This window comes from Colossoma macropomum, unplaced genomic scaffold (assembly GCF_904425465.1).
Source record: "Colossoma macropomum unplaced genomic scaffold, Colossoma_macropomum, whole genome shotgun sequence".
In the NCBI taxonomy this organism is placed as follows: Eukaryota; Metazoa; Chordata; class Actinopteri; order Characiformes; family Serrasalmidae; genus Colossoma; species Colossoma macropomum.
In genome coordinates, this window is record NW_023494792.1 from 44624134 (window position 1) to 44638383 (window position 14250).

Consider the following 14250-nt stretch of genomic DNA (forward strand, 5'->3'; position numbering starts at 1 on the left):
TACAAACAATGTTAATGTTCCCTGAAAGGCACAACAGTGGTTTTACGGTCCAACTGTGGACAATAAATATGTTTTTCCCCAGTAAAAAGTATGCGTTTGTACCTTTTCATGACCTAATGATAACAGAACAATAAAATAAAAGCCTGGAGACGAGACAGGGTGTGTGCAGTCAGTACAACTTAGGAAATATAATTTCAATAGATTATGGTACCATTATGTTCCCTGCCTAAATGGACAGAGATGTACCTTTGAGGGTATCTCCCCAGTGACTGTTTCATACCTCTTTTTCTGAGAGTGTGGGCTACTCCTATTCAGCACATGTACAGTAACAGTTAATATTGTTGCTGTCCAAAAGAAAACGTGTCTTTACAATAGTCTAAACAATTTTAATGTAAGTTATTGTAAAGAGATTACATTGAAAATAATTTTAGAGCATTTCTCTTTGTCGAGTCACAGCTGTTATGTTTAAATGTTGTAGAAAACTAAAAATCAAAACAAACATAAAAATTTTTACTTTTTTTGGTCAGCAACAATATTTAGCCCAAAAATCTAGTTCACATACAGCTGCATCTAAGTAATATTTGTAAAGCAATAAAAAGTGACCCACTTAACTGGATGTCCCACTTAACCTGAGTCCATATCGGGAAGGCAGGAGTTTCGAAGAAATTAAACATGTTGAACATGTTAATCTTCCTCCCGTATGTGTTTTAGTTTTTAGTTGGATCATTTCTAATAAAATAAGAACATTACTTCGGTGACTAGTTAATGTTCGTCATTCAGCTATTTTTAACAACTTTAAGACAAGACGTGAGGATTTTCATAAAATGTGTTAAAATGAGAAAAAAATGAGGTGTTGGTTGACTTTTAAATGATGTACTGTCACTATGCTCAACTGTAGACACAAATGTACTCATCACATCTTTGCTGTCAATTCATAAAATAATTCATGTGATGAATTATTGATGAATTATCCACTCCTGATGGTGAAACAAAACAGATTTTCTTATGCTGGTTATTTTGATGTTCTTAACAGTTTCACATAGCTGTATTATCACATCAGGTATTTTGTAAAACCATTTTCTATTTTCTTCATATATATATATATATATATATATATATATATATATATATATATATATATTAAATGTGAAAAAAAAACATTAAAACATTTCTGAAGAAATGACTGATTATATGAAGATGGCGTTAAACAGAATATACAGACCCCTCCACTAAGTTCCGAGTGTATTTTATGCTTTTCAGATAAAAGTACTTTTCAGTCCCACTTTTGTAACGAAATATGATTTGCCCAACATGCGAGGGCTTTTGCAGTTCCCAACCAAACACAACAAACATATACACACAAAGAATAATCAGAAAAAAGCTACTTAAAATTATTTATTACAGTTCTTTACATCTATGTCTGACATACTTGAGGGCAATACTTCCTTGGAGTGTTTTCAACTTATCGGCTGTACACTATAATTAACCCCAACCAGCTGGAACGGTGACAAGTGACTGAAAACAGCAGATAAAATTCCAAAGTGGTGGCAGTTCAGTGTGCAGTGCACAGTGCATTTTGTTTTCAAACATCACTTTCCCCAAAGTGACAGAATACACTGTTATATATCTCAGTGGACGCAGTACAGAGTACACACACACACACAAACATCAACAAGAACATATGAAACTTATTAAACTAGATTGGGTAATACTGTAGAAGACCTCTATGGAAATCTGTGATAGTTAGTTCATGTCCATTTAACACAAATAAAGAAAATAGTTTCACTGTAATCCCAAAAAAACAAGGTGCACAAAGAAATTTAACCAGTAAAGAAACTAACGTTATTTTTTTCCCTGATAACAGAGCTAACAGTTTTCACTGAGCTGGGTAATTATTCACAGCTTAGAATGCTATGATCTGTATTACACAGCGATATTACATAGTGCTTAGTCAGCCGGCTGAAAACTGGAATTCTTTGTTAAATTACAAAATCATTAAATTCATTCAAGGAGGCTAAACATCCTGAACTGTTTTAAATACCTGCATTATATTACCATGTACAGCATATTTACATTTATATCCAGTTATTTCCCAGTAAAATAGTTTAATGTTTTTTTTTACTGTGAGTTCTACTTTATACAAAAGGAGGAGATAAAAAAAAGATGTTTAAAAAAGCTAAACGTACAATAAAAATGTGGTTTCTGTAAAGGAACAGCGGAACAAAACATGCTAACATGGCTAGCAATGAATGGAAGCCAGATGATATCAATTAGCATGACTCTATTTGCACAATGCTAACCACTGGCTATTCACTTTCATTCACTGTTAGCAGCACAATGTTAGCATTATGGACTTATCTATTCCTTTAAGGTGTCTAAAAACTACTGGCTTTCACAGCAGCATCCAACATCTCCCACAAAGACCTGGGCAGACATCATATACATAGATTCTGCCACAGAAGCATCTAGAGGCACCTAACATTCCTCATGTCACACTTGCTCGTGCACTTCCACACTTGACCCTTGATCACACCTGTGACCTGTTCATTTGATCTGTTACCAGGCAACCAAATACATCTTTAACCAGACTCTTCCTGTCACTTGCTCCTTTATACCGCCGCCCATTCTAACGTATCAAGAACATCACACTGGATGTTACTGGTATGTTCAGAACATTCGGTGTTCAAGAACATCTAGTTTTTTTGTGCTTGAAGGTGCAGAATCTGGAATGTCTGGCTGTCTTCTACTAAAACCCCATTAAAATCCCTTGGAATCCAGATCCATGAGGAAAAATGATCAATCTCAAACAAATGAATCAATTGTTTAGATTGCTTATGGTGTGGGGGAGCATTACAAAAGAGGACACAAGGGTAGAAGAGGCTACAATAACCTTAACATTGAAATGCTGGTTTAATTCTAGTAATATAGTTTGATGAAGACTAAAACTACATCTACCAGCATCCTTTGCTTCAAATGTTACTGTAATTCTTCTGAGAGTCTTCTGAGCTCAAGTCACTATTTGCCGGTCCAGTGCAGCAGGTCAAAGGAAGGGTTCCAGATTGACATTAATTTAAGCCACACAGAGTAGTCAAAGAATCATGGCCTCCTGAAACGCCTCAATCCATCTGAAAAACAAGATTTCAAAACACTAAGTTTGTGTGTATAACTGCATACTGTGTAAATGTGTATACATGTATTTCTGTACTGTCTTTCTAAGCACTGCAAAATGTATGAATTCCAATTAGTAAGAGAATTTTGCTTCTAAGTGCTTTTTAATCAGTTATTATGTGTGTAGGTCCACATTTGACCCTTGCAGTTTAAGGGGTTAATGTCTTTATTTGTCTTTGGTGATGGTTATAGTTAGGTTTAGGCTTAGGGTTAGCCATGTTCAGTAACAGTGAGGTTTGGGTAGTCAGAAGCACACCATTCAAAAAGTTTGGAATCACTACCGTATATTTTTGGCATTTTATTCAGTAATAACTTAAAAAACTTTAGACTGAAATATTGTAAACTGGACAATAAAAGGTAGAGAAGCCCTAAACGACAACGGGGTTGGCTTTTTTTTTTGTTTTGTTTTTAACCGTGATCAGTTATTTTATTTAGTTTTCTCAAGATCTTGTGATATGTCATTATAATAACAAAATAAATTCCGTTTTCTTGAATAACATTCGTTATGTCGTGATAAAGGCATGACATAGGATGGCATGACATAACGAGAAAACATTTGTTATCTCGTGATATAAATAACTTGAGATTTCGAGAAAACATTAAAATAACCAGTTATCATGGAAAACATAGTAAATAATGAAAAATATCAGATATCAGCATAAGCGCAGAACTCCTATAACAGTGAGTCCCAAAATATTTTTTTGGGAACAGCAAGATGTAATGAAATGATGGACAATATACTGTAGCTATCTATTTATAGTATGCCTCAATTACTAGTTTTCACCACAAGTTTGATTTTACTATTCTATACTATTCTATACTTCTTTACTATAGTTTAATTTTACTATTCTCTCTCATTTTAGAATCATCCACAGCTCTGTTCATCCTTCTGGACACATTTAAATTTCTTCATTTTCTTTTCACAGCTTCACAGTAGCTAGTTGCTTTAAAGTATTAGAATCATTTTATACATTTATCTACTACAAAACTGGCTTTATATTATTGAAACAGGCTTTGGAATAGTAGTGTATATAGTTACGTGTGTGTACCTCTGAGCCGTAGGGATATCCTCTGCTCTGAAGATATAGTAGAGAGTGTTTTTGTGATAGAGTTTAAACTGCAGTTTCTGTGCTGGTCCAGACTTTTCTTCTCTCAAGAAAAATCCCAGTAATGGCTGACTCTCCAATGCTGCAACATCCTGTGCGTGAACAGACACACAGTCACAATCATATCAATGACAATTCTGACCTTGTCATCACTGGCACACATCACATTCATGCTCATGTAAACAAATAAATGACACAATATATTGAAACCCAAAACATTAGGGCTGGCTCAAATAAATGACCACACCAACAAGATCATACCATTTCATCAATTACTATCGTAAATATATTTTGCAATGCTAGAAAGTGGGAATGTGTGATTTGAAGCAAAGCATGTGTCTAGCGCAGTGTGTGTGGACTAAATTACTAGTAAAAATATAGCCACATCTATTCAGTCAGACAGATGACTGTTTCAAATATTATTGCTTTTAAGGGTGACTTTGAGAACGAGTATTTCAGTACTTGTTTAGAAATTCGTTACCCAGTATTTGAAGCCTGTAAAATACTGTTGGGGCCAGCCCTGCAAAACATGAGTAGCATACCTCACTAGCAGCGTAAGTGTAGAGGACTTTATTCTTGATGACAAACCACAGCCTCTTCCAGGGTTTCTTGTTGCCTTTAGACCTCTGCAGATAGCCACTCATTGAGGAATTCTCAGTGTTAGCAGACACCTGGAAAAGGGAAAAAAAACAAGAATATTTAAATAAAGGACTAATCACTTCTATAACTCACCAGAAACAACATGGCATTACATTTGCAAGAATACACTCAATTTTACTTTATTTAATTCAAATGATTTTGAAACAACTGCTAATAAGAGAAGAATTTCTAAAGAAGCTAAACTACAGGTGGTCCTGTCAGTTTTTAACAGTGGTCAGAACCAACTTCTTCTATGTGTATAGTTAGAGATGATAGTTCATCTTTGTACACGCACAGTTTGTGTAAGTCACAAGGCCTCTAGGTCTTCATCAGGTTTCTGACCACAGGGCATCGCTGACTGGACATTTTTTAGTTGGGGGACTAATGTCAGTTCAGCAGTGACACTGAATTTTTTCAAAATCCAGCAATGCTGCTGTGCCTGATAGACTCATACCAGTGCAACACCCGATATCATGCCACTATCACTGCAATATCCATCCAATATGCTGTATCTCCATTTGTAACAGTTTTGGATGTAACACATTTTTCATTCATGAGCATTTGGCAGATGCTCTTATCCAGAGTGAGTTACAATGTGATCATTTTACACAGGTAGGCAAAGGTAGTGTTAGGAGTCTTGCCCAAGGACTCTTATTGGTACAGTGTAGGGTGCTTGCCCAGTCAGGGGATTGAACCCCAGTCTACAGTGTAGAAGGCAGAGGTGTTACCCATTACACTAGACCATGGATGGTGAAGAGGTGGGCTGATAAACTATGAACCCGTGACTGATACATTTAACAATAGATGAGCTACAGTCAGTACATTGTACACTTGTAAAACACTCCTATATGGTAGGTATTTCTAATAAAATAGCTAAAGAGTGTTCCATGTGGTGCTAACATTATTTTATACATCCCTGTATGTGATAACATGACAGTTCAGTCACAATGTACTGGTACAGCAATTGTTGCAGCTCTGTTGCATTAATGCTGCTATAATGATTAAAGACGGGACGATGAAAATATTTGAAAAAAAGATAAGTCAGGACAAAACCACATCTAAGACATTTTCCATTTCTGCTAGGGGAGCTGCAAACCCATAAGGCCTCTTCACACAAAGTCAATGTTTTGACACAAAAACCCACAAAACCATCAACTTTTGAAAACTTACACATTAACACTAATGCCCTCTTTCACTTTAGAGCTCAGGGTTGCTCTTGTACACACAGCACTAATGTAGAGAAAAACTTTGTTGCAATCACTACTCGATTGGTCCAGTTCTCCCAAACTGATTTGAAATTTTCAGTTTGTTAAAAGTCCTCACAACATTAAACTAAAATTTAGAATGCAATACTGTTGCTGATAGCAATTTTTTTCTGTGCTTTAGTGTACATTACAGCTCACTGATCAATCATAGACTGAAGCGTGCATGCATACAAAAATAAAATAAAATTAAAATAATAAAAATAATAATAAAAAAAACAGTCACTATAATCAATAAGTGGTCCTAGCCCTATGGTTACCTCTTTCAGTGCTGAGGGAATCTTCTTCTGTTTCCTAGAGAAGGAGAATGCTGAGCTTGAGCTTCGTCCACTGGGTGAAACACATACCCCGGACTGGTTACCTGAGGAGTTTGGGGTGTAAGACGGGAGAAGATTTATGATAAGACTCAGCTTAATGTCAGAAAATAAATCGTATTAAATCAAGCAAATAAGGAGAGAATTGTGAAACCTTTATCTTTCTGCTGGAGTTTGGCATAGCATTGGTCACAGACTCTTGCTAGCTGATTCTTCAGGTACTCCAGGTAATATTTATTTGATGAACATGCCTGGCACACAACCTGTCAAAAATAAGTACACTTCAATGGAAAGTGTCAATTTCTATTCACCTGCATTGATGTAATCACACTGTTAAAGGAACAGTTCAGCCAAAAGTCAAATGCACACAACGTTACCCCAAACGCAATTAATCAGTCAAGACATGTTCAATGTCTGAAGTTTGCTTCTTCACTTGATCACTGGAGCTATGAGATTAATGTAGATAACAAGTAATGGAAGCTTATAGCATGCCCATATCATTACACACTTGTTTCAAAATGTGAATTGTTAAGTAGTGGTGGGCAATATGGCAAAGAAATAGTATCATTATACATGATATTACATTATATTTTTTTTCCTGACATCTGATGTGTTGGAACAGGCAAACAAGAGCCAATAGTGCCACATTTAAAAAATACTATGAAAAACATTCAATACAAATAATTTATATTTAACATTGTTTAGTACATGTCCAATTAAACAAGACTAATTAAGCTCTCTTTCTAACGCAACACACAGATGGACTGTGTTCTAAAAGTACTGATGATATTTATGATATGCTTAGAAAAGCATAGTGACAAACTGTGATTTTATTTTTTCACAATGATTCATATTATATTTCCCACCTCTTTTGTTAAGTAATCTAACATAGACTTGCTTATATGGTTTTTGACACTGTGTAATATACTTTTATCTAAAAATCAGTATTACTATTTAACAAACTCCGAAGTTTAAGGCAAATGTGATGATTTAGGCATGCAGCTTGCACAATGCTAATTGGTATCTATTAACCTCCATTACTTGTTTGCAACATTAGCCTTATTGCTTGAGTGCAAAACTAAAGGGAGAAACTGCAGACATCTAACATCTTGGCTGATCGACTACATTTGGGTTAATTGGGAAAACTGTGTAAATTTAATTTTTGGCCAAACTATCACTTTAAAGCAACAATACAGAGTCTTAAAACGTTCTTGTTTCAATATGACTCTGACCCCTGACCTTGCCACAGGCCCGGCAGTGATGACGTCTCCAGGTAAGTGTGAACTCGCAGGTGCAGATCATACACATAGTGGTCCGAAGGTCCGGGATCCAGATAGGAGCTTTAGAACCCAGAGGAGGACCATCAACAGACACACCCTCAGACTGCACACAGCAGAAAAACAACATTTAAACATATATACAATCAACCCTATGACAACAAAGAAGCTAGGGCAGTTTTTTTAAACCAACACAAAATAGTTATACTACACAAACACTTAAATAAAACACCATAAAATACCAAAATAAGTGAATCAAATCAAATTGTGAGGAAATCTGTTTCTTTTTTATTTCTACATAAAACAATGATTAAGATGTTGAGAGTGGTTTGATGGGAAATGCTTCACTGTAGAGAAATTTACCGTTAGAACTGTTCACAGTGGAGATGCTAGGAACTAGATTTCTGAAGAGATTAATATTTCTAATGGTAAAACATTTACAAATATGTTGCTTGTAGATCCAGACAATAGTTTCAAAATAAGGTTTGAACATAATATATTTTTTTTCTGGTAAAGAGGTACATGATGAGGTGTTATAAGGCACAATATCATAAAGGAAAACTTATTTTAAATCTTTACCATTATCAACACTACATAAGACCTCAGAAGACGGGTAGGTACAATGGCCATTTTGGATAGTAAATTAAATAGAGTAAAATGACTATATTTGAACTGTGGGCATTGCAACCACTGTAAAGAAATCTGTGTCAAGTTCGTCTGGTAAGTTTCTCCACAGTAAAACATCAAACCACTCTGAATGACTGTTTACATCTTAAAAATTGAATTATGCAGATAATTTGACTGTAATCAAATCACTGAAAGGTCAAAGATTTACACTCCTACACACACACACATACACATTACTACAGGCACATACTCTTATTCGGTAGACACTACACACACGCTCTTGCACACAGACCTCCTGGCTTCGGCTGGAGATGAAAGAGATCTTTTTCCTGGTGTAGTCCTCTATCGCTGTGGCAATGGCTTCTAGCCATTCATCTCTCTCTGTGGCTGAGCTGCACATACACATTACAGAATCAAAACCAGCAAAGACAGGAGTTCAGATGCTTTTAATTTAATAGCTCTGTGTGTGTGTGAGTGTGTGTGTGTGTGTGTGTGTGTGTGTGTGTGTGTGTGTGTGTGTGTGTGTGAGAATGTGTGTTTCTTACCTGGCAGACAGGATAAAAGAGCGTTCCACACTCTCAATGTTCAGTTCATTCTGATAAGCCTCCTGACTGGGCTTGCTTACCTAAAAGAAACAGAATAAACGTTTTAAAATGTTTTTAGAAAAGATTTAAACCCTATAGAGAATATTGGGTCTCACTTTAAATACAAACTAGCTCGGCAATGTTTTTCAACTGTTTGACGCCATCAATGCTGAGTGGAAAAATACTGGCTCTTTTTTCTGTAAAAGGTTGTCTGCAAATTTACGCAGAAAACTTCAACATTTGAGGAAATCAAAGGGAACGTATGGACAACAGTCTGTTTTTAAAACTGCATATAGGGTAAGTGGAACTGATGAATTAGACAAAGAGAGCAGACACAAAGAGGTGTGCTAGTGAGTGCCGCTCGGGGTGTACATATGTGTGTGCATGTGCACACAAACACAGTCATATGTAAAAGTTTGAATACCCCTAGTTATTTGCAAAGTTAAAAAAAAAACAACAAAAAAAAACAAAATGAGCCTAAAAAACTTTCAGCACAATCCACATTTTAAATTAAAAAACATTAAATTCAGCAAATAAACAGTAACTGTTCTACTTACATAGTCAACAAAACATACATTTTTCCATACAACTGTACTTACATAAACTTGGCTAATTTCTGAAGTACATAACCCTTGATAGTTACTTTAGTAGTCTTCTAGCTGGCTACAAAACACATTTTCAAGCTGTGCTATCTGCCAAAAACAGTGTTACTAATTAAGTAAGTAAATGTCGGATAACTGACCTTCATACCCGCCAGGGAGAGCATGCTGTTGACTTTATACTGCCCAGACTGCACTGGAGTAGTGTATAGCAGGATGTCATTAAACTGCAGAGAGAGAGAGAGAGAGAGAGAGAGAGAGAGAGATTCATATATTTCACATATGCAGCAGTTTAGCCACGCTTATTCAGACTGACTGACAGATTAAAACACAAAACAGTTCTCAATTGCAGTTTTGGTAATGACAATTCTTAATGTTACACACTGACTTTCAGACTTTGGGACATATTTACTTCAAAACAATGGGCTCTAACTGCTCACCATGTGGCCATGAGGGACAGGGATGCAGTCTGACTTCCTGTTCTAAAATGCAGGGGTGTGGCTAAAATAAGGCTCCACCTATGGACTAAAACTCCTTGTGTTTCAGTAGTGACATGAAAACATGGGGCAGCATTTTCTGATTTTTTTTTTTTTAAATTAAACGCATGATCAATCTAAATCTTTTAACTTAAAAAGAAATCAAACAGCCAAGAAAAAAAAACAATAAGAAAAATTAAGCATTATTTTCAAGTTGAAATTTAAGGGTTAGGGTTTAGGACTGACACCTCCCAGTAGGAAGTACCCCATAATAATGATTTAGTATATTTTTAGATTACTACTATCTCAATTAATGCCTTGGGTTTAAAAAGATCATAACACAAACCTTGTAAATATCTAAGTTCTGAATTCTTTTACTGTGGGACTGCAGTTTGAACTAAGTTGGTAGAAATGGTCCTTATTTGTATATTTGCAGTAAATCAAACACACACTTCATGTGTGCAACCTCATGAGTATGTACACCACACACATATACACAGGCCCACACACAGACATACACAAAGCTGGACTTTTATCTCTTACCAGGAAGAACATTCTGGGCTGCATGACCTTCCTTGACAGTTTCATCAGGGTGCCCTCCTTAAGGAACACCTGCAAAAAGAAACATAAAACTTCCAGTCATACTTAGTCAGAAAGAGAGGATTATGAGAAATCCTTAGTCAAAAAGGGAGGGTTATGGGTAATGCAGTTCTCAGCACTTACCCTTCCTGGCTGCACAATTTCATGATGGCCGTTCAAACTGTACTGAACCTGCATCAACTTCTGAAAGTTATCCTGAAAGACAAATAGAAAGAAAACATTTAATATCAAGGCACAGTAGCAGAGATAGCAAGAATTAAAGGATCTGGTGGGAAAGGGAAATAAAAATGTAATGAAATTAATTAATTGATATCAAAAGGCAAATTATTAATAGTAAGTATAGAAAAGAATGAAAATAGTACAATGAAGGAAATATTGAGAAACGGTGGAGATTAGAAAGAAGAGATCTGAGGTAAGACAGACTGCACCCATCCCCCCACCTATGGACAATAAGGCTTGGTTTAAGCTCATTATGTCAGATATGCAACAAATTTGACTTTGAAAAAGTACTTTATGAGACTTTCTAAGAGCATGGATCCTGTATTTGTTTACAGGAGGATAAGATTAGGATTAAATTAGTGGAAAAATTAGCTTTAAACAGGCTTTATATAGTGCTTTTGCTGAGCATGTGTGTATTTGTATTATGCATACCCCTTGTTTCATGATGTCATTGGCATGGTTTGCAACTTCCTTTACCACACCAAGAGCAGCTGGATAAACATAAAAAGAAAAATTCACTTTTTTAACAAAACAAAAAAGAAATCTAAGCAAAATAAGCACTACTGATTTCAAACCAACTTCCCAAGTACAGGCCAAATGATTTATCAGTTAGCCAATAGTTTTGGCTGATGTTGACTATCTGTGGATTTGAGTGCTGATAATTATTAACTGTTTTGGTTTTAAACTTGAAAAAACCTTGCAAACTCGATAGAGTAAAACCACTGTGCCACTGGGGATATATGAGGCTACACCTGTTTAAAAGAATAGTTCAGTAATTAATCAAAACTACCCAGTTTTCCTCAGATATAATCGATCAGCCAAGACATGCTTGTCCAAATTTTGCTTCTTAAGTTGAGAACTGGAGCTATGAGGCTAATGTTGTTAACAAACACTAGAATGCAATAGTCACCCAAATAGCCCAAACCATTTCTGTAAAAATATATAACCAAAACATTTCTCAACCTGCTCAAATGGCATCCTAGTCTACATTAAGGTCGCACAGACTTGTCGATGTGGTTTAGAGCATGGTATGACTGATCTTGGATCAGATTCCTCCATGACAGTTATTGCCACGAATACTGAGTCTAGATTAGCACTCCTATTCCTGAGGTGGTTTGAGAATACACACCCTGTTGTCTAAACTGGCTGCCTGCACTTTTGTTCATTTTTAAAGTTGAAAGAAAGTTATACTGTACCCTAAACCACACTGACAAATCTACATGACCTTAATAATGGTTGGTGATGTATTTTTACAGAAACTATTTGGGCTGTTTGGGTGATTAATGAGTTGTTTATTGTTTGTCAATAACGTTAGCCTTGCTCTCGCTGTTCTAAATTAAAAAAGAAAAATTTGGACTCCAAATATGTCTTGGACAATCGACTATATGTGGAATATAAGTGGAAAAATTACATGAATCTGATATTTTGACCCATTCCTTTAACTACATGATAGAAATAGCATGAGAATAAATGGTTACAACACAAAAATATTCAATAAAAAGAACTAATGAAAAAATAAGAAAAAACCCACAAAGAATTAAATTAACTCCACATCTAGTGACACATTATTTATATTATTTAACGCTTCACAATTCACAGCAGACAATTGCCAGTCAGTAAACATCCATTTAACTTCAACTACTGGAGTATAAAAATAAAAGAAAAATGTAAGTTTAAAATTATATTGATTATCAGAATTTTAACCTCTTCAAATCAGTAGCGACCACAAAATTTCTATACTGGTCAGGTTCTATTTCCAAGTAATAGTTTTAAATTTATGTATTAATATCCATTACAAACAAATCCCCACTGAGTTTTCATCTGAATTGTATTTAATCAGCTCTCCTGCAATGTAGCAAAGCTGTGGAGAGCCACTGCTAATCTTTATTAATCTATTCTACTCCATGTCCCTTGTATCTTTAAACATCAGAGCATACATGATCAATTACACTGCTCATAAAACTGGATGCCTAATCCTGCTCCTATAAAAAAACAGTTCTTTATTTCCAACCCAAATCTAATTCCTTGGTCTAAAACATTACTGACGTCCTTGATCAGCTCGATCAGGCAAGTTGGATTAGGCTGTGACTTAAAATCTGTTGGGGTCTACTGATGTAAACACCCTGTTAACCCCAGATTTGTTCAGTGTGACAGACTTCTAGTGTTTAGAGTTTACTATTTGTTAGGCATACACAGCACTCCTACAGTAAAATCCTACCAGTATTCATTATTGCCAAGTATTTCTTTAAATCATTCCTTTAAAGGATCCATATAATGAAAACTGAATTTTGCTCACTTTTTTAAAATAAAAAAGTTTGATGTAGCATGTAAATATTGTTAAAGTTTTAAATATGCCATTCACTTCCTAGTCTGTATAGTCTATCTCTGCAAAAGAAGCCTGTTATGGATTCAGTGTTTTTTCAAAACCAAAGCATTGACATGTATCCAGCAACACCGATCAGGCATAACATTATGACCACCTCCTTGTTTCTATGCTCATTGTCCGTTTTATCAGCTCCACATACTATATAGGTGCACTTTGTGGTGGTGTGTTAGTGTGTGAGTGTCTGATCCACTCGTACCAGTGCAACACACACTAACACACCACCACCACGTCAGTGTTACTGCAGTGCTGAGAATGATCCACCACCCAAATAGTACCTGCTCTGTGAGGGTCCATTGGGGTCCTGATCACTGAAGAACAGGATTAAAAGGGGGCTAACAAAGTATGCAGAGAAACAGATGGACTACAGTCTGTAACTGTAGAACTACAAAGTGCACCTATATAGTAAGTGGAGCTGATAAAATGGACAATGAGCATAGAAACAGGGAGTTGGTTATATTGTTATGCCTGATTGGTGTATTCAGCCTACAGCAGTTAAGCCCCACCCATTCAGGCTGTAGTTAGTAAGAGGGTTTCAGCCTGGACTGTTTTTTAAAGCCTGTTTAATCCTAAGAGACAAAGAGAGGTTGCAAAATGGTCATGTAGAAGTGAATTGTGACTGTTGTTGGCACATAAACCCGCATAAACCATAAATGGACCTCAGGGAAAAAAATAAATACAAGAAAAATGTAGGTCTCTCTTTAAGTCTCGTTCACAATGTTCAATTCATGTACTGACAAGATATGAGCTTCAGGCTTGTGCGTATACTGTGCTTACTTTGTGTATCTTTGTAGTCAGAGGAGTGTTCAGGAAGGTTTTTCAAATAATCTGAAAAAGCATGGAATTAGGAAATAGGAAAATTAGTTGTCAGTCATATTCATATTTGTACAATTATAAAGCCCCATAGTTTATTACAAATAAAACAAAAGAGAAGATGAAAAAAAATTAAACAAAGTTTATGGTAATAAATGCATTTTAAGACATTAAATAAAAATA

The 14250-nt window shown here is 35.7% G+C and overlaps 1 protein-coding gene across 3 annotated transcripts in view; it reads right to left on the minus strand.

Annotated features, from left to right (window-relative positions):
• Positions 1–1378: 1378 nt before the first annotated feature.
• Positions 1379–14250, minus strand: part of fgd6 (FYVE, RhoGEF and PH domain containing 6) — a 44141-nt gene continuing 31269 nt past the window's right edge. For 2 of the 3 annotated variants that reach the window (XM_036577306.1, XM_036577307.1), the window contains exons 9-21: positions 14032–14082; positions 11304–11362; positions 10776–10847; positions 10596–10664; positions 9720–9803; positions 8939–9018; positions 8644–8785; positions 7729–7872; positions 6644–6752; positions 6436–6536; positions 4817–4945; positions 4218–4366; positions 1379–3125 (exon numbers count right to left, since the gene is read on the minus strand). In XM_036577306.1, coding sequence (XP_036433199.1) covers positions 3089–3125; positions 4218–4366; positions 4817–4945; positions 6436–6536; positions 6644–6752; positions 7729–7872; positions 8644–8785; positions 8939–9018; positions 9720–9803; positions 10596–10664; positions 10776–10847; positions 11304–11362; positions 14032–14082 — 1226 coding nt within the window. In that variant the 3' untranslated portion in view covers positions 1379–3088. The remainder of the gene's footprint in view (positions 3126–4217; positions 4367–4816; positions 4946–6435; positions 6537–6643; positions 6753–7728; positions 7873–8643; positions 8786–8938; positions 9019–9719; positions 9804–10595; positions 10665–10775; positions 10848–11303; positions 11363–14031; positions 14083–14250) is intronic. The other variant, XM_036577308.1, reaches the window with a different exon arrangement.